The following is a 20,926-nucleotide window of genomic DNA, read 5'->3' as shown; positions in this document are numbered from 1 at the left end:
GGCAAACGTTTTGGCCCCATAGCTTGTGCTGCTGGTATATAGGCAGTAAAGTAACTGAAGGATGGGAATGACAGAAAAGGGTACATAGCCTATATGTAACCAGCTTGCTTTCCCCAACGACAAAGATAAATTCTTAAACTACGAGTGAATCTCCTTCCACACATATGTGGCTCAGGCTGTCATCCCCCCCACCCATGATGGCTGGGTCTTTAAAAACAAAATGTGGTGTCTTACTTTAGGATGTCCTAATATATTGTCTGGTACAAAACAGCTATGGGATTTTCGTAATTGTGCTCTTTGAAAATACCCCCAACCTCTTGGAGATAACCTCAGTTTGTGTTTTCTTCTTAGGTTGTAGAGGGCATGAAACAGAGAAGGTGGAGTATCGAGAACATTTCCTTCGGTTCTGGCGGAGCTTTGCTGCAGAAGTTAACAAGAGACCTGTTGAACTGCTCCTTCAAGTGTAGCTATGTTGTGACCAATGGCCTTGGGGTATGTCCTTCAGTGATGACTTGTGTCAGCACCTTCTCTGCCTAGGCAGAGTACAGCAAGAGTGTAATAGTCAGGGGGCTGGAGAGATGGTTTAGCCGTTAAGCGCTTGCCTGTGAAGCCTAAGGACCCCGGTTCAAGGCTCGATTCCCCAGGACCCACGTTGGCCAGATGCACAAGGGGCGCACGCATCTGGACTTCGTTTGCAGTGGCTGGAGGCCCTGGCACGCTCATTCTCTCTCTTTCTCTCTCTGCCTCTTTCTCTCTCTGTCGCCCTCAAATAAAAATAAACAAACAAACGAAATTTTTAAAAAAAAAAGAGTGTAGTCATCGAAGAACAGTGTGGTCCTGAAATGTTCGTAGGTTGTCAGGTAATAATGACAAAAGAGGGGAGAAGATTGGGGGAGAGGACTAATAAACTAAAAAATTATTTGAGAGAGAGAGTGTGGGTCAGTCAACCCCTGTTGCTTTGGATCAAAAGATTGGTCATATTTGAATAGGAATGTCATCTAACCTGGCATCTGGCCCTCACATATTAAAGGTGTGCACGTGTGTGATCACTGACAGCTCTTTTAGAAGGTGGAGTGTGAGGTTCTGATTCTGCTACCAGAATCGTGCTCAGTGACCACAGCGCAGCCAGGCAGCTAGGCATCACTTTCCCTTGTTTTCCATAACCCTTCTTTTTTTCTTGTCTGCAAACAAACTCCAGACATACGCACCTCCTTATATATCTGCCTTACATCATGATACTAGGGAATCAAACCTGGGTCTTTGGGCTTTTGCAGGCAAGCTCCTTAACCCACTAAAGCCATCTCTCCAGCGTGTGGTTTTGGGTGTGTGTGTGTGTGAAGGATATTCAAAATCAGAGCTTTTTTTTTTTCCCCATAACATGACTGTTTTGAGTAAAAAACAAGCTAACACTTTGTACTTCAGTCAGATCTGCACTCAGTTATACCTACAGATGTGTAGACTATTTAAACTTACAGATAAATTTCCTATATACTTTGTACTGCACTTGCTAGAGATAAAACCCAAAGCCTTGTGTATGCTAGGGAAGTGTTCTGCCGCTGAGCTATATGCTTTTAAAGACAATTGAGTAGACATTTCTGATTAGTTTTTTCTCTTTCTTAATTGGGGTTTTAGGTTAATGTCTTCAAAGACCCAGTTGCTGATCCCAACAAAAGGTCCAAAAAGGGCCGGTTATCTTTACATAGGACACCAGCAGGAAATTTTGTTACACTCGAGGAAGGAAAAGGAGACCTTGAGGAATATGGTCATGTATGTATCTGTGCTGATTGGAGTGTTTTGTTTGTTGTGAAACAGTAGTGGGTTGGCTTTTTAAATTAAAGAGTTTCTTATATTGTACTTTTAAATTGTTTTCAGGGCAGTTTTGTGACATTTGAGCAGTAAGGGTTTTGTTGTTGTTTTCTTATACTGGTAGTGATTGATAACCGTATATTTGGTCTTAATCTTACCACAGGCAGTGAATTTCTGAAGAGGCACAGTGAAGAATACTTTAAAAATATTCTTAGACTTCTTATGGCTATTTGTACTCTAGTAAAATGTTGGTAATTTTAATAGATAATGGAGGGGCTAGCCAAATCCTAGGCAGTTTTTTCCTCCTTGATTGATTCTCGTGGAATTCTGAGTTGCAAAAGAAAAAAAGGCAAATTTTATTATCTCAGTAGCAGAAGGTGTGAAATCAGGATGAGTTAAAATACATCACTAGCATAACTAGTAAATGACGAGGCCACAGCTGAGTTTTCTAGTTCAAGTCAACCAAACTGGAAAAAACGTATAGTATGTCTGCTGTAGTAGACCATGTGATCTGATGACTTTTTAGCATATAAAAGTAGTACATGTTGGTTCGCACTGGAAAGATACACCATTACAGGTTTCTCAATCACTGGATCAGGAAAAAACTGTATTTACATGATACCCTGGAACATTGTTCTGATCTAGTAGTCTATATGTGTAATAGTAATCTACTTATAAATAATCTAGGCATTTTGATTAAAGAATAGGAACCAGTATTCCTTGAGAGTTTATATTAAAGCATATGAAAGAAAATGCTACATACACGTAGAGGATTATAATTTGAAGCAACACAAAAATACTAGATAATGCATGTGTGCCTTTAGGTGGACAATCACATTTAATTTCATGGGTTTAAAAAAAAGCTGAAAGCAGGTAACTTCTTAGAGACAGGAACAGCTTTTAGCAGAGCCAAAGCAAGCTTAGACCTCGCTCACTACTCTTATTAACCTTAACTGATTGAACTGGCTTATATATTTATCAGTGACTTTGTAGTACTCAGTCTTGAAACCAATGCCTGTTCTTTTTTGTTCTGGTTTTGGGATTTTTATTCTCTTTTGAAGCCAAAATTGAATGACTCACAAAGCAGAAGCTTCTCAGTTGGCAGTATTGTGTTTGGACAGGATCGAGGGAACGTGCGGCGTCGGCAGGCCGTCCTTGGTGCGCCGGCAGCAGTGACGCTTGTAGTTCTCAGTGACTGCGCTTCTCTGAGTCAGAAAACATTAGCCAGGCTTTTGCTTCTAAAAAAACTGGCTAATGTACATGTCATAGTGTTCATTAGCAACTCAGTATTTAACTAGTTAGGTACATTCACCAAAGCATGGTTCAGGTAGTTGGCTTGTTGCTTGTAAGTAATGATTCTGCTTAACATTCTGCAGGATCTTCTCCATACTGTTTTCAAGAATGGGAAGGTGACAAAAAGCTACTCATTTGATGAAGTCAGAAAAAATGCACAGCTGAATATCGAACTGGAAGCGGCTCCTCATTAGGCTCTGCTTTAGGCCTGATTGTTGTGCGTGCAGTGTGTGTATACATGCATGCACGCACGCATGTGTACACCTGTGTGTATGTAATACATGTTTATTGTACAGATGTGTGGGATTTCTTTGTGTTTTATGATACATTACAGCCAAATTATTTGTTGGTTTATGGACATAACTGCCCTTTTAATTTTTTTCCCCAGTGTTTAGGTGATCTCAAATTAGGAAACACTTATAACCATGTAAAAGATTAATGCTCAAAGAAGCTTTTTAGGGCCCTTTGCCAATAGATAGTAACTCAATCTGATATAGATCTTTTCAGAAATAACAGAACCAAGAAACTTTTATATATAATGAAAGATCACATAAAACAGATTTGCATAAAATTACCATAATTGCTTTATGTTTATATTTAACTTGTATTTTTGTACAAACGAGATTGTGTAAGATATATTTAAAGTTTCAGTGATTTAACAGTCTCTTTCCAGTTTTTCATGATTTTTATGAGCACAGACTTTCAAGAAAATACTTGAAAAATAAATTACATTGCCTTTTGTCCATTAATCAGCAAATAAAACATGGCCTTAACAAAGTTGTTTGTGTTATTGTACAATTTGAAAATTATGTCAGGACATACCCTATAGAATTACTAACCTCACTGCCCCTTGTAGAATATGTATTAATCATTCTACATTAAAGAAAATAATGGTTCTTACTGGAATGTCTAGGCACTGTACAGTTATATACCTTGGTCATTGTATTGTACCAGTGAAATGCCAAATTTGAAAGGCCTGTACTGCAGTTTTATATGTCAGAATATTGCCTGTGACTCTAATATGCACCTCAAGATTTTAAGGAGATAATGTTTTTAGAGAGAATTTCTGCTTCCACTATAGGATATATACATAAATGTAAAATACTGAAAAAAGTGGAAGTAGTGTATTTTAAAGTAACTACACTTCTGAATTTATTTTTCATATTCTATAGTTGGTATGACTTAAATGAATTGCTGGCGTGTGGGTAGTGAGTGTACTTATTTTAAATGTTTTGATTCTGTTATATTTTCATTAAGTTTTTAAAAAATTAAATTGGATATAAAACTGTATGGACATCATTTATTAATTTTAAGTTGAATCCCTCAATAACTAATACTCAAGTTCTTAAATGAGATAAGTTATCCCCAAAGAAAAGCATGGTGACATGATTTTTAATAGATAAATCTTAACTAAATGCAGACACTAAATTCAGACTGTTCAACATCTAAATGTTTAGAATGATTAATTCTGAGTCAGTCATCACATCCAACTAAAGATCAGTTTCTAAAGTGAGCATTGTCCACCAGCCAAATTTTGGCAGATTGCCTCCTTATTTGTAAATACATATTGTGTGGGGCTGCTTCCCACATAGGGGCAGAAGTTGAACAGTTGCATTAAAGACCAAATGTTCCACGAAGCCTGAATGTTTGCTTTTATAGCCCTTCCCACAAAACTAAACAAAATGCTTTCCAACCTGTGTTCTAAGAAAATGGGTGTGTGTGCCTTTGTATTTCAAGAGAAATGCTTTCTACATCTTAGGGAGTAATCTCTCATTTGTCATTTCTCACTTAAGAATCTGATAGGATAAGACTGATGTAGAGTTTAACAACTTGACATTCAAGGTAGAGTTTGAAAAATTAAAACTACAAATCATCGAAAAGAATTTTGTGAGAAAATTTATCACTAGAATAATCTAATGAGGTTAGTTCTCCTTACTCAGTATCTTTGTGGCATTAGAAAGAATGTAGATTTTACAGATGGTTCTAAACACTTGAGAGCAGTGTGCATTGTTCATGGTTAGGAATACTCCTCAGCCTATAGTCCCTAGTAAAAACAAAAACTGTCCCTGTGTAGGCCAGGCGTGCTGATGGATGCCTGTGATCCCAGAACTTGAAAGATGGAGACAGGAGAACCAGGAGTTGAAGATTATCCTGGCTACATAATGAATTTGAAGCCAGTCTGAGCACCTTGAGACCCTGTCTCAAGAAAAAATGTTCTTATGGTTAGTAGTAGTAAAAGGATCTGCCCCACCTAGTTGAGTATAGTGGTCCGCACCTGTCATCCCAGCAGGCAGGGTGGAGAGGGACAGATGTGGGAACATTACAAGTTTGATGCCAGCCTGAGCATATAAAACACTATCTCCAAAGAAAAAGGCAGGCTCACAAATGAGCTACAGGGCTGATAGAGAAAAGAAATTCTCTTTGCTAACAACCATAATTTTGCCCATGTTTCAACATTGGAGTCGTCATATAGGCAGTATTCTCTTGTGTTCTATGAATTTTAAGCAGCTCAGAAGTTGTCTTGAAACTGGGTGAATGCTTAAAGCTATGCATTCCAACACAGTCGTGAGTCAAAAAAATGGACTCATGAATTCTAGCTCTGGGCCACTTGGAATTGGAATGAAGTATTTGGTGTGTCTGGTTTTGAGTACCACATGCTAACATGAATTTTAAGTAAAATTGTGCTGTGTGTCACCTTTAGATTGGCTTTCTGACAAAAGCAAAAGATAAATAGGGGCTTAAGACATTAAATTTGCAGTTGGCATTAGTTAATCCTTCTCAATTCATAATTTTAAGTAGGATATAGGAAGTTTGTGTTAAAGACTCTTAATTTATTTGTACCCTATACTTTAAACAAATGGTTTTTATGATTATCCCTTCCTTTCTTGAAAGAAATTGTTACATTAAAATTTTTTATAGTGAAATTCATCTTGGAAAATTAGAAAAAAACAGCAAAGTATTTATTGTTGTGTTTCAGTAATTTAGAGCTCACACTTAAACTAGTATTTTGTAGTTTTACATTCTTTTTTAACCCATTCAGTGGAGATTAAGCTTTCTCCCAAGTTGTATGTTAAATCAGTTCTAATATGTACTCAACATCAAAGGTAAACATGTAATAAACATGAAAATAAAGTATAGTTCTATTAGTGAAATGTTAAATTTGACTGTGTGCTTCAAATAATGCCATTTCTAGACCTGCCTTTTTAAGGTATTCCTTCAAAAAAATTAAGAGGATGTGAGGGGAAGAGGTGTCAAAGATGACTCCTATTTTCTGTCTTCAGCAACTAGGCTTGGCAGTGCCTTACTGAGAATGCTGGGAGGTTGCCACCTTCAGGGGGACAGGAGCACAATTCCTGTGTGACAGTGTGAGAAGCCTTAGAAACATGAACTTATTACGAGTAAGCAGGTAGCTGGTGACACACATTTGGGAAGACTGGCCTCCAGATAGAGCTAAGATGAATGTGTAGGTGTTGACTGCTGAGTAAACATTAGGATATAAACACTTAAAGTGCTTTTTATAACCTCTATCATACTAGTCTCCTGAACTTTTATTTTAATGTGTTCTTTTTAAATATTTATTTATTTTTTAATTTTATTTATTTATTTGAGAGCGACAGACACAGAGAGAAAGACGGAGGGAGAGAAAGAGAATGGGTGTGCCAGGGCTTCCAGCCTCTGCAAACGAACTCCAGACGCGTGGGCCCCCTTGTGCATCTGGCTAACGTGGGACCTGGGGAACCGAGCCTCGAACCGGGGTCGTTAGGCTTCACAGGCAAGCGCTTAACCGCTACGCCATCTCTCCAGCCCTTAATGTGTTCTTTTTAAATGAAACATGTCAATGCTTTTTTTTTAAACAAAGATAGATAGCTTTTTTAAAGTATGTTCACTGTATTTTTACTGTTTTTCATTTCATTCTTAAGTTAATGAAGTAATTAAGGTATTCCATCAAAACTTGGATTAGAAAAAGGCCATTGTTTGCCCATGGTTATCTTAAGTAGTTGGATAGTTCATAACTCGTAACTTTTCTCGATTCATATGTCTTTAACCTTGATTTCTTTAAAAAAAAACCTGCACCCTCTTCCTATAAAAATTCTCATTTGTGAATAAGCACAATATATACTATAATTTAAACTTTCACATACTTCACATTGAGAATGCCTTTTCCAACATCTACTGAGCCGATTAGAATTTAAAGCTCTTGCTTGTAAGTAAATATTCTTACCCTTGTGTCTCAACTAATAGTCAACACTCTTTTATGATTTTAATCACTATACATTGTTTTTAGAACAAGGCAAAGGAAATAAGTAATGACAATTCAACTTGGAGAAGTTTTGCAGATTCAGGTAGTGACATTAAAAAATCTGAGGCTAGGGCTGGAGGGATGGCTTAGTAGTAAAGGCATTTGCTTGCAAAGCCAAAGGACCCAGATTCCATTCCCCAGAACCCACGTTAGCCAGATGCACAAAGGGGCAAATGCATCTGGAGTTCGTTTGCAATGGCTGGAGGCCCTGCTGCGCCCATTCTCTCTCTCTCTCTCTCTCTCTCTCTCTCTCTCTCTCTCTCTCTCTCTCTCATTCTCAAATAAATAAGTAAAAATAAAACCAAATAAATTTTTTTAAAAATCTGAAGACAGACATGGTGGTGTATGCTTGTAATCCCAGCACTAAAAAGGCGGAGGCAGAAGAATGTTGAGTTCAAGGCCAGCCCAAGCTACAAAGTCAGATCCTACCTAAACCCTCACTCCAAAAAGAAAAAACAAGGCCACAGGGAAGCTTAAGAAGAAAACCCCAAAATCCCCTGCAAATCCACGCCAAGCTTGTGACAGTTTTCTCTCCATATTTATAACCAGAAGATTGTTTCCAGAAAGATAAGGCAGCTCAATTCTGACCACCCTCCCATGGAGAACAAGAATCATGGATGGGTTGGAGGACTTGTTTTTGTGTTTTAAGCTCTGAACTAGTGCACAGTAAAATCAGCTCAAAGTCCAGTGAACATGGAGCCGTGTGGGTAACCTGGCAGTGAAGGTGCTTTTTTGCCGGTGATGCCCACGGTGAGCTCTGTGGGCTTCAATTTTGAGAGATTCTCCAGCCATAAAGCAGGACCCACAAAGCGCCACCCTTCACGATGAGGATGAGCCCATGCTGAGTGTACTCCCAACACCCTAGGGTATTTCAGTAAAGTTGCTTTAGCTTTGTGAATGTCGAGTTAAAAAAAAAAAAAAAAAAGCAAGTTTGCTGCCAGCTGGCCTTTGCTGTCCAAATCACATGCCTGCATATTATAAAAACTTCAAACTATGAACATTAGGGTAAATGCCAGCCAGAAGTAGAGGCAAAAAGCCCTCGGGAGGATCCCTTCATCCTAAACCTCAAGGAATTACCAAACCCGTTCTCAGGAACAGCTTACCAACAAATCACAAGGAAACAAAACACCTTGAACGAACAAGGAAGCGTTCAAGTACTGAACTAAGACTAATTCAGAGCATCTGCGGGGACTAACACAATTTGAAAACTATGGAGGGAACTGGTGACTTGGAAGGCAGGTCAGAAGGAATTACTCAGCATATTTTTATTCACACGTCTTATGAGAGCTGTGGAAGTAGAAGAAAGAAAACAGAAGATGCTTCAAGAAATCAGAGCTCGGCAGAACCACAGTGCTGTAGGGCTGACAATGTTTGAATTAAATACAATGGAGCCACAGAAACGAACGCTACAGTACAAGGATAAAAGACATAGACCAGTACAGTGGAATAAAGGACCCAGAAATAAACCCACGCGGCTATGGTCACCTGATTGTCCATTAAAAAAAAACTGACAATTTTCATGCATGCACATAATTTATCATACTCCCCTCCCACAGCCTCATCCATGAACCCTTCCCACCTAGTCCCTTTGGTACTTTGTTGTCTATCTTTTTGTCTTTGCCCTCCGTCATCCGATGGTAAGTTGAAGAGAATTGTGTCAGTTTTACAATGGCCACTTTACGAAGACAGCATTTCAAAAAAGTCCCCCATCTTCCGGCACTTCCATTCTTTCCACGTTCCCTTTTCTGCAAATAGCTCTTAAGCTTGGAGAGTGTGATAGAGATGGTTTCGTTCAGTTAAGACCTGAAACTTTGGAATTGCTAGAGGTAGACTTGAGACTTCAAGAGATGGATATAAGCAGTGACATTTTAAATAGCACTATGCCACAGTAGCTCAAGAAATAATAGCATAAGTTGACAAATGCATGAAATTTAAAAGTTGCAAAGGATCTAATTAACAGATTTTTGCTAGCTATTCATCTAACATTAATGTGCAGACTATTTGGAGAATTTAAAATTTTTTGAACAAAAATATAACTCCCCAAATAATCCAATCAATAAATGGACAAAAGAATAATAGTATGAATCACCAATGAATGCCAATGTTCAACATCCTTTATCTATGAGGAATATGCAAATACAGAGCTAGAGCTCATCTCACCCATAATTATCAAGAAAATAATAGGTGCTGGTGAGAATATGAGGATGAGAAGAGATTGAAAGGAACCGTCACTCTGGTGAGGATGTGAGCTGGTTTAACAACTGTGGAAAACTGTGGAAGCACGAAAAACAGTACTGTCATATGATGCATCTACCATTTCTGGATATTTGCCCAAAGTCACCATACAGGAGATCCGCGTTTACTGCTACCCTGGTCACAGCAGTCAAGTTACAGGATCAGGTGTCCCTCATCCTGTGAGTGGATAAAGAGGTTGTGATTTGTGTGCACAGTGGTATCCAGTCCAGTCACTGAGAAGAACAAACACCATTCACAGGAAAATAGATGGAACCACACATGATCACATCAAAAGAGGCCAAACTCAGACATATTGAAAGTGTCCTTATGTATAAAAGCTACATTTTTTTTAAAAGTTCTTAGAAGAGGAGCTATTTAGGAAGAAAAGGACCAAAGAAAGTGTAGGTGGATGAGGGTAACAGGGTAAGCATGACAGTGTGGTGGGGAAGCAATGCAATGAAAATTGAAGCAGAAGGATCATGAAGTCAAGGCAAATCTAGAATACATAGTGAGTTCAAGGCTAGCCCGGGATACATAGTCCATATCTCAGAGAGTTTAAGCCCACTATATGCACAATTAATAAATGCCAATTGAGAAGAGCTTGGGCTTTCCGTGGACTGAGGAGAGCATCCATCTAAATAAAGGTCAAGGCTCACCGAATCCCAAAGAAGATAAAGACTGTGAAACTGCAAATCAATAATGACAAAGACAATGTCTTTAAAGGCATCCAGAGATGGGGAAGAGGCACATGTGAGGAAAGGACAGTGATACACGTGTGGAAATGTAGAAGCTTACTATTTTGTACACTTAACTAAAAAATATTAGGGGGAAGCTGCTAGAGCAAAGCAGATTGTGTTTAAGGAAGGAGATGGCTGATGTTTCAACAGCAACAGAACTCTTATAAGAATGGGGAAAAAAATGACTCGCATGCCACCAAAACCTGAAACTTGGCATGCCAGTATTGCAGGAAATTCTAAGGGATGAAGGAATGAACAGCAGTAAAAGTAGATATGTTGTCTGTATAAATAAAGCAAGGATGGACTGTATGAAACAATAATGATGATGTCTTCATGATTTCAATTAAACAGTACTGATACAAAAGACCATAAATTAAGAGCAGGGTAAGTGGAAATAGGTGTTCTAAAGCACTTCATTTATCAGTAAAATTATTGATCATTTTAAACTATGATAAATATGTATCTACTGGACTAATAAGTATAGAAAAGAGATGGGACCAATATCAAAACAAATAAGGTTAATCATGAACTCTACATCACATGAATAAAACATAACCTATACACACATAATTTGTTAAAAGGTAAATTTTTAAAATCTATTGGTTATTCACAAAAGTCACATCTAGGGCTGGAGAGATGGCTTAGTGGTTAAGGCACTTGCCTGCAAAGCCAAAGGACTCAGGTTTGATTCCTCAGGACCCTGTAAGCCAGAGGTACAAAGTCACACATGTGTCTGGAGTTCATTTACAGCAGAGGAAGGCCCTGGCGCACCCATTCTATTTGCCCCTCTATCTATGTCTCAGATGAGTAAATAAATATTTATTATAAAAAGACACATCTAACGCATAACACGCCCAAGGCTGGACCCTCACTGGATATCACTGTGATTTTCCTTCTGAGCAGTTGAGTTGTGCACTCTGACGTCAGTGGTCTCAAGAACAGTGTGCCAACAAAGTGTGGTGCCCAAAAGGAACAGGGCATTCCAACACCAGGCTGTAGCTTTGTTTTCTAAGCTTTAGGGACAATAATTGCCTCAGGCAAAAAGTGCTCTCTGTCTGTCCAGATAATGATGTACAGAAAGCCACACTGAGAAATGTGAGAGAGCAGCTAGTGCAGGCAAAGATGAGTTCCAAGAAATAGTGCCTCTCTTCATCCTCTTTCTAGACTCCTGTGCTTCCAAGGTTGGTCTCCCACATCTCTATCTTTTTCTGTATCTTTCATCAGGGTTTGCTGTGTTGTCCTTTGTTCAGTAGGTAGACAAGACCTTGGGAAGGACTTGTTTAGATAACCCACCCAGAGAGGGTTGAAGCACCTGACATCTTGGCTTGAGAACTTTGGCTCTGTGCAAACCATTTCCCAAACACTGATGCAAGCCTTCACTCTGTGCTGTGTAAACACGTTACTTCTAGCTACTCCTCAGGGAACAACAAGGCATGCGCAAGAGAGTCACGACTAGTTCTCTGAGGCTCTCGAAACTTGTCATCACGCTCACCTGCCTGGGGAAGGAAATGTCCCTATATTTTTCCTGTTAGGAAGCAAAAACCTGACTATAGAGAAAAAGACCTATTTCATATCATTTCCAGCTTGTAAATATATTAGCCTGTCTAAATACAACTTTTCTTGGCCTTTTCAAATATGATAACTTTTACAACATTTCTATCAACAATTTGTAACCACAAAAATCCTACGTACACAATTTTCTGACTTAAACTTTATTTATGTATGTATTGGGGTTTTTTTTGAGGTAGGCTTTTGCTCTAGCCCAGGCTGGCCTGGAATTCACTAGGTAGTCTCAGGGTGGCCTCGAATTCACAGCAATCCTCCTACCTCTGCCTCCCAAGTGCTGGGATTAAAGACGTGTGCCACCACACCTGGCTCTGAGTTATACTTTCTATAATACATAAAAGAATTACTTTTTAAAATATTTATTTATTTATATGACAGAGAAAGAGAGAGAGAGAATGGCACGCCCGAGCCTCTAGCCACTGCAAACGAACTCGAGACATATGTGCCCCCTTGTGCATCTGGCTAACGTGGGTCCTTTGGCTTTACAGGCAAACGGCTTAACCGCTAAGCCATTCCTCCAGCCCCAAAAGCATTACTTTGATTATCAAGCATTGACAAGTGACAGCAAGTATTTCTGACAGACACAATTACAAGTTCTGGTCTCATGAGTCACAAAATAAGGGTGTCCAGAATCCCTGGGAATAAGGAGTTTCCCTAACCGCTGGAGATAGGGAGGAGAGTTTCCTCTTAGCAATAGGCTCAGTGGGAAAAGAATGACCACAAGACTAAAAGGCAACCGAATTGAGCATGCTATATATTTGAAAATATGTATCCAGTATATATATACATATATATACATATATATGTAGGTAGGTAGGTAGGTATGTGTATGTATTTATATATATATATATATATATATATATATGTATATATGTGTGTGTGTGTGTGTGTGTGTGTAGATAGACACCTCAATTCTTCTCCCCATCAGCTACTTTTGAAATTAGGAACAGAGAATAAAACAATTAAAATATATAGTGTCATAGTCAGCTTCACATTGCTGGGATGAATTTCCAAACCAAACACAGTTTAAGGGGGACCTGGATTTGTTGAAGCTCACAGATCCAGAAGAAATCCCATTCTGGAAGAAGCTGGCCCCCTGTTGCAGTCAGGTTCACACAGCTGGCAGAAATCACCCGTCTAAGAGCAGCTTTATTAAGGTTTATTTTGGCTTATAGACTGGAGGGGAAGCTCCATGAGGGCAGGGGAAAGCGCTAGCAAGAGCAGAGAGTGTACATCACCTCTTGACCAACATCAAACAGACAACATCAGCAGGAAAGTGTGCCAAACACCGGCAAGGGGAAACTGGCTATAATACCCATAAGCCCGCCTCCAACAATACACTGCCTCCAGGAAGCTGTAATCCCCAGATCTCCATCAGCTGGGAACCTAGCATTCAGAACACTTAAGTTTATGGGGGACACCTGCATCAAACCACCACACCCCCTTTCACAGGTCCACGCAGAAATGCCACCCCAAGCAAGCACACTGCAGAAACCCCAGGCAGAGCTCAAGCACTCTGCCTACCTTTAGGCTGAAATTCCAGATCTGCCCCAAACACACATCAGGGCTGGACCCTAGGATCCATTCACAGTGACACACCCTCTAGTCAGACAGTTGGAAATCTAGCAAGTTACCAGGTTGAATCAACTCTTGAATCTATTGGGAGACAAACTACCACTGAGATTATAATTTTTATTATTTTTATTTGACACTACCCTCAGTAAGAAACACCTTGAAAGGCACATGCATGGGTGTACATTCACACACACATGCACACACACACACACACACACACACACACACTTACTGAAGTCTTTGTACAAATGCACTGAGACTATTGTGTCTGCTTTGTGTGGTTCTGTTCTTTATTTTATGCTATTCTATTTTTTATAATTTTTTGTTTATTTTTATTTATTTATTTGAGAGTGATAGAGAGAGGAAGGGGCAGGTAGAGAGAGAATGGCATGCCAGGCCTCCAGCCACTGCAAACAAACTCCAGATGCATGTGGTACCTTGTGCATCTGGCTTACGTGGGTCGTGGAGAATTGAGCCTCGAACTGGGGACCTTAGGCTTCACAGGCCAGTGCTTAACCACTAAGCCATCTCTCCAGCCCCTGTTTTATTTTTATTTTATTTTTAATTATTTATTTATTTATTTGAGAGTGACAGACAGAGAGAAAGACAGATAGAGGGAGAGAGAGAATGGGCGCGCCAGGGCTTCCAGCCTCTGCAAACGAGCTCCAGACGCGTGCGCCCCCTTGTGCATCTGGCTAACGTGGGACCTGGGGAACCGAGCCTCGAACCGGGGTCCTTAGGCTTCACAGGCAAGCGCTTAACCGCTAAACCATCTCTCCAGCCCCTGTTTTATTATTTTTTTAATGCTGCTGTTAGCTCAAAAAATTCATCTCTTACCTTGCTAATGGTTATAAACTACAGTTGAAAACTTCTGACCTAAACTAGCCTGTACACCATCAGCCCCTTGGTTTCCTATTGAAGGTCATAGCTCTCCGGGGTCCCTAAACCAACCTTAAGGGGTCCAACTATAACAGGTAAACTTCAAGGACGCAATGAATACACTGATTTGCTCACCATGCTATTAACTTTTCTTTAAAAAAAAAAAAATCTTAAATCTGGGCATGGTGGCACACATTTTTAATCCCAGCACTCAGGAGGCAGAGGTAAGAGAATTGCCATGAGTTCTAGGCCACCCTGAGACTACATACTGAATTCCAGGTCAGCCTGGGCTAGAGCAAGTCTCTACCTCAAAAAAAATTATTTATTTTATTTGAGAGAAAGAAATAGAGAAAGAGACAACGGATGCTCCAGGGCCTCCAGCCACTACAAACAAACTCCAGACACACGTGCCACCTTGTGCATCTGGCTTACTTGGGAACTGGGGAATCGAACATGGGTCCCTTGGCTTAGCAGGGAAGTGCCTTAACTGCTGAGCCATCACTCCAGCCCCCACCATTGCTATTTCTTACATAGAGAAAGAGAGAATGGAAAAGAAAGAAACTAACACATGCTTGCCATCACTGTACCAAGGCATTTTACCTGAACGACCTCCCTTAATGTCTTCAGCCACTCTGTAAGAAACAAAGGCATATGCACATGTACAACCAGGGCCATTTGCCTCCCACCCAGCCTGCTTCCCATCCTTCTGGGTGTAGTCCACCCACCCTGTGGAAAGCGATGCTTTCCTCTTCCCTGTCTGTGCCCATCAGGCCTCTCACTCCGGCTCTGGATCTCTCCCCACTTCCTCCAGAAAACAGAATCTCCACATGGGTCGTTCACATTTTGTTTCTACACTAGTGTTTGTGTCACGAAGACATGAGTGTGCAAATCGGTGTGTGCAAAGTCACGCAGCTTTCAGGAAACAGACGTTTGCAGTTCATCAGGCTTCATGAGTCTGACTTTTTTGGCGTCTCAGCTGACCCAGCCCCTAGGGACTGAGTGGTGCGCGCGCTTCAGCTATTTTTAGTTCCAGTGGCTGCTGACCTGGGCTGTTGTCAGAGCAGACAGGAGGGCCCATGGGCTCGGCCTCGCCCAAACCACTTCTCTCAGACGGCTGATGGCTGCAGCTCTCGGGTAAGGACCAAGAAACACACCTCCTGGAGTCAGAGCTTCCCAGGCAGGCAAAAAGCAGGAGATAGACCAGGCTGCCTGGGTACGTGTGCATGCCAAGGGAAACTGGGAGGGTTTGTTTAGGCCTCGTTCTTTGTTGTTGTTGCTGTTGTTCTTTTGTTTTGTTTTTTTTTATTTGAGAGCAACAGACACAGGGAGAAAGGCAGATCGAGAGAGAGAGAGAGAGAAAATGGGCTCACCAGGGCCTCCAGCCCCTGCAAACAAACGCCAGATGCGTGCGCCCCCTTGTGCATCTGGCTAACGTGGGACCTGGGGAACCGAGCCTCGAACCGGGGTCCTTAGGCTTCACAGGCAAGCGCTAACTGCTAAGCCACCTCTCCAGCCCAGGCCTCGTTCTTTAGCAAACACTCCACACTCACACCCTGGTAAGACCGACTTCCTATACACAAACTCCCCATCTTGCAACATGCACTTCAAAACACCCCAAGTCTTGCAACTGCCCAGGCTTCCGATCGGTATGAGGGCTGATCCAGTCTCACTTTTTAAAGTGGTTTCTGCATGGATTGTCTTTAGGATGTGTAGGAAAACCCGTAGGTAAAGAGCAGCCAGCGAAACACGTGTGGGCACGCAGAATATGGAGAGAGGGGCGGGCCAGTTATGCTGGAGAGCTGCTGAGAGATGCATACCAGGGCTAACACTGCTTCAGAGAAACCCTTCGGTGGTGTTTGTGTGGATTCACACATTTGTTCAAAGGAGCACTAGCCAAAAAGAAGAAACATGACTTTCCCGATCACTCGAGCCAGTGTTTTCATCTCAGTTTCAAGAAACTAAAAGGAGCTAGTTTCTCTGCCTTTATCTGCCCGTCAGAACGAGATGGGAAAAATAGCCAAGTTTGTCCGTTGTCTCCCGAGTATTCCATGGTTCCTTTTGTGTTGCTTTGTGTTTGGGGTTCACAGTTAACTCCTTTTCGAAAGTTTTTGACATTTAAATCACTCGTCGGTCTTACGAGCACATGTCTTCATGAAAGGTGGTAATGTCTACCCTAAGCAATTTTGTCTAGCTTTAACTGATTTCTATGATTAAATAAATATCAGGAGTTGGCTGGAGAGATGGCTCAGCCAGATGCACAAAGTGGCGCACGCCTTCCATCCCAGCACACGCAGGGCAGAGGTAGGAGGATCGCCATGAGTTCAAGGCCACCCTGAGACTACCTAGTGAATTCCAGGTCAGCCTGGGCTAGAGTGAGACCCTACCTCAGAGAGAAAAAAAAAAAGAGAGCTAGGGAGAGATGACCTTTTGTCAGTCTTTGTTCTTACTCTTCTGTACCCTCACATTATCCTTGACTTCTGTCAGCATGTGCACTTTTGTGGGTCCTGCATCATTGGATGTCCCCTGCATCTTGTCTCATCACCCACTGCTGACAGACAGGCCTGGGTGGGAGGGTCTCAGAGGGTGCTGGCTCTCCCTCTCCCTGGAAGGCCTGGACCCACACCCCTATCTAACCAGAACATGGATGCTCTGGGCCCTCACCATTACTGGAGCAGCCAATCCCAGGCACCCACCCAAGCAACAGTGCCTGAAAAAGTCTATGCTTCCTGACACAGGCCATCACACGCTTGAATAACCACACTGGGGCTCCCACATGTTCTTCTCCCTGCAGCACACTTGCCTGAACTTCTAGACTGTCCCTCCTCTCACATGACTCACACAGAGGAACTCTGCAACGAAACATGGTGCACTGTGCGTCCAACACAAACCACACACAGCTCTCTCTCTATGACATGCACACAGAAGTAAACTCAGCATTGCACGGTGAACTGGTAGCCCCAGACACTTCCTTATAAGACAGCTATTTATTTTAAACAGAGAAAGCCATACTATAAAAGTAGCCAAAGGCTGGAGAAATTGCATAGTGGTTAAAGCATTTGCCTGCAAAGCCAAAGGACCCAGGTTCAATTCCCCAGGTCCCATGTAAGCTAGATATAGAAGGTGGTGCATGTATCTAGAGTTTGTTTAGAGCAGCTGAAGGCCCTGGTGCACCCATTCTCTCTGTGTCTCTCTCTGTCTCTGTCTCTGTCTCTCTCTCTCTCTCTCCCTCTTTCTTTCTCTCAAATAAAAAAAAATTAAGTGGCAGAGATAACCATTTCACCAGATGCACAAATCTAAACATAGAAACACAAGAATTATGAAAAAACAAGGTACCATGACACTTCTACTAAAGTTCAGAATTCCCTAGTAATAGATTTCAAAGATAGCAAAGTATATTAAATGCCTGGTGAATAAAAAGAATTTTTTAATAACTTCCAATGAGATCCAAGAGCATATAGATAAACAGTTAAATAAAATCAGAGCCAGGCGTGGTGGCGCACGCCTTTAATCCCAGCACTTGGGAGGCAGAGGTAGGAGGATCGCCATGAGTTCAAGGCCACCCTGAGACTACAGAGTTAATTCCAGGTCAGCCTGGACCAGAGTGAGACCCTACCTCGAAAAATCAAAAAAAATAAAATAAAATAAAATAAAATCAGGAAGACAACACACAATGTGAATATGTAATGCAACCAACAATGGTCTGGAGAAAGAATCAAGTAGAAGTGAAAGGCTTTGCAAGTCAAATGAAGAAAAACTCATTTGAAAGCATCAACAACAGACTAGAGTTCCACAGGCTGGAAAAAAAAAATTGCAGAGCTTATAGACAAGTCTTTAGAAATATCACATTCAGACAGAACTAAGAAATAAAGATTGAGGAAAGCTTACAAGATATTGGGACACTTTGAAAAGATTAACTGTTGGGATCGTCAGCATACCCGAAGGAGAAAATAAAAATTAAGGTTAATGGAAAGTTTTTCAACGAAATAATAATGGAAAACCTCCTTAGTCTTGGGAGTAAGCGACATCCAAACACAGAATGTAAAACTCCAAGCAGACCCAACCAGAAAAGATCCTCACTGTGACAGTTTATAGTCAAACTGTCAAAAGTGCAGGACAACAACATTTTCAATCTGTGAAAGTGCCAAGTCACACTCCAGGGCAAGCTCGTTAGAACAGCAAATGTTCCGCACCAACCCACAGGCCAGGCGGGTATGGAACGATGCACTCCAAGTCCTAGAAAATAATTCCCATCTACTATACCCAGCAAGGATACCCTCCAAAAATGAAAGAAATAAATACCTTCCAAGGTAGTAAAAACCAAGGGAATTGGGGCTGGAGAGATAGCTTAGTGGTTAAGGCACTTGCCTGTGAAGCCTGAGGACCTAGGTTCAATTCCCCAATACTCACGTAAGCCAGATTCATAAGGTGGCACATGCATCTGGAGTTTGCAGTGGTGAAAGGCCCTGGTGCACCCATTCTCATGCTCTCTCTCTCTCTCTGCTTATTTTTCTCTCTCTCTCATTAATTAATTAATAAATTAAAATAAAAAATAAAGAAAACAAAAGGATTTATGATCACTAGGCAAGTCTTAGTAAAGATCCTTAAAGGAGTCCCTTGCGCAGTAGAAGAAAGATAATGACCTTCCTGATAGTATGTGCAAGTATGAATCTCTCTAGAAGATTCAAAAATAAGAAATTAGAGAGGCCTCTGTATGAGAGCCGTGTGAGTCCCCAGCTTCTGGTTCCTCCTCCACAGCTCTTGTGGGACAGGTAGGACCCTGGCAAGTGTGGGGTGTAGGAAAATACTGGGGAGAACCAGGATATATCAAGAAGAGAGAGGGGATCGTCTACCATGAGAGGTGTCACCTCCACCTCATCTGCCCAGACCTAGAAGTTATAACAGGAGAAGCAGTGACATGAATACTGCTCTCACCTGAAAACCACTTTCAGGGAAATGGTGACAAACACTGTGGTCACTCAAACCTCATAAAAGCAGAGATCCAGGCCATGCGTGGTGACGTGCGCCTTTAATCCCAGCACTCGGGAAGCAGAGGTAGGAGAGTTGCTGTGAGTTCAAGGCCATCCTGAGACTACAAAGTGAATTCCATGTCAGCCTGGGCTGGAACGAGACCCTGCCTCAAAAAGACAGCAACGACAACAACAAAAACAAACAAACAACAACAACAAAAAAAACAGAGATCCAGAGTCTACAAAGAAAGCAACACTAAATCAGATCCCTATCTTGCCCGCCAAGGCTCAGGAAAGAGAGGGCAGAGAGATTGCAAGAGCCTCAGGGTGGGTGGGAAGAGCCTGAGACATGGTGTCCCCCATCCCTGCCGAGATTGGCTGAGGTCTCTTGGTCCCAACAATGAGTACCCTTAACCCCATCGAAGAGCCGCAGCAGAGTTAGGGTGGGGGAGAAGATTGTCTATGTGTGTAGCCTTTTTATAAAATAATTAATACACACTCCCCAAGAAAAAAGAAATAGAAAAAGGGAGAGGGGGGAGATGGCTCAAAAGTTAAAGGCAGGGCTGGAGAGATGGCTTAGCGGTTAAGCGCTTGCCTGTGAAGCCTAAGGACCCTGGTTCGAGGCTCGGTTCCCCAGGTCCCACGTTAGCCAGATGCACAAGGGGGCACACACGTCTGGAGTTCGTTTGCAGAGGCTGGAAGCCCTGGCACACCCATTCTCTCTCTCTCCCTCTATCTGTCTTTCTCTCTGTGTCTGTCGCTCTCAAATAAATTAAAAAAAAAAAAAAAGTTAAAGGCATTTGCTTACAACCCCTGCTGGCCCAGGTTTGATTCCCCGGTATATGCACAAAGCCATATGCCCAAAGTGGCACATGCATCTGGAGTTTATTTGCAGTGGCAAGAAGCCCTGGCACATCCATAATGTCTTTCTCTCATTCTCTCTCTGCTCATAAATAAAGAAAAATATTTTTTTAAAAAACAAACAAACAGGAAAAAAAAAGGGCTGTGGAGATGGCTCAGTAGTTAAGCCTACAAAACCTAACAACCGAGTTTGATTCCCCAGTATTCACATAAAGCCAGATGCGCAAAAAGGCGCATGCTTCTGGAGTTCATTTGCAGTGGGTGGAGACCCGGGTGCGTCCATTCTCTCTGTTTGTCTCTCTTCTCTCTATCTCTCACTACTTACAAATAAATAAATAAAATATAATGTAAAACACAGGAAAAAAATCAATCCAGTAAACCATCAACCAGAAAGATGAATGATAGGGATAATAAATAATATTCAAGCAACTAGCAAAATATCAACCAAGTGACTAATACAAGTTCATAACTTTCCCTAATAATTGGCCTTTATTCTCTAGTTAAAAAAACGCAGGCTGGCCGGGCGTGGTGGCGCACGCCTTTAATCCCAGCACTCGGGAGGCAGAGGTAGGAGGATCGCCATGAGTTCGAGGCCACCCTGAGACTCCATAGTGAATTCCAGGTCAGCCTGGACCAGAGTGAGACCCTACCTCGAAAAACCAAAAAAACAAACAAACAAAAAAAAAAAAAACGCAGGCTGGCTATCT

At 41.5% G+C, this 20,926-nt stretch overlaps 1 protein-coding gene across 1 annotated transcript in view; it reads left to right on the top strand.

Moving 5' to 3' along the window:
• Positions 1-6,258, top strand: part of Nampt (nicotinamide phosphoribosyltransferase) — a 37,007-nt gene extending 30,749 nt beyond the window's left edge. Inside the window, exons 9-11 of the mRNA XM_004652881.2 lie at positions 352-492; positions 1,633-1,767; positions 3,183-6,258. Coding sequence (XP_004652938.1) covers positions 352-492; positions 1,633-1,767; positions 3,183-3,293 — 387 coding nt within the window. The 3' untranslated portion in view covers positions 3,294-6,258. The remainder of the gene's footprint in view (positions 1-351; positions 493-1,632; positions 1,768-3,182) is intronic.
• The last annotated feature ends 14,668 nt before the right edge of the window (positions 6,259-20,926 follow it).

The sequence above is a fragment of the Jaculus jaculus genome, chromosome 16, assembly GCF_020740685.1.
Source record: "Jaculus jaculus isolate mJacJac1 chromosome 16, mJacJac1.mat.Y.cur, whole genome shotgun sequence".
NCBI classification, from domain to species: Eukaryota; Metazoa; Chordata; class Mammalia; order Rodentia; family Dipodidae; genus Jaculus; species Jaculus jaculus.
The sequence above is the reverse complement of the archived record's forward strand: the minus strand, read 5'-3'. Positions and strand labels throughout refer to the sequence as shown.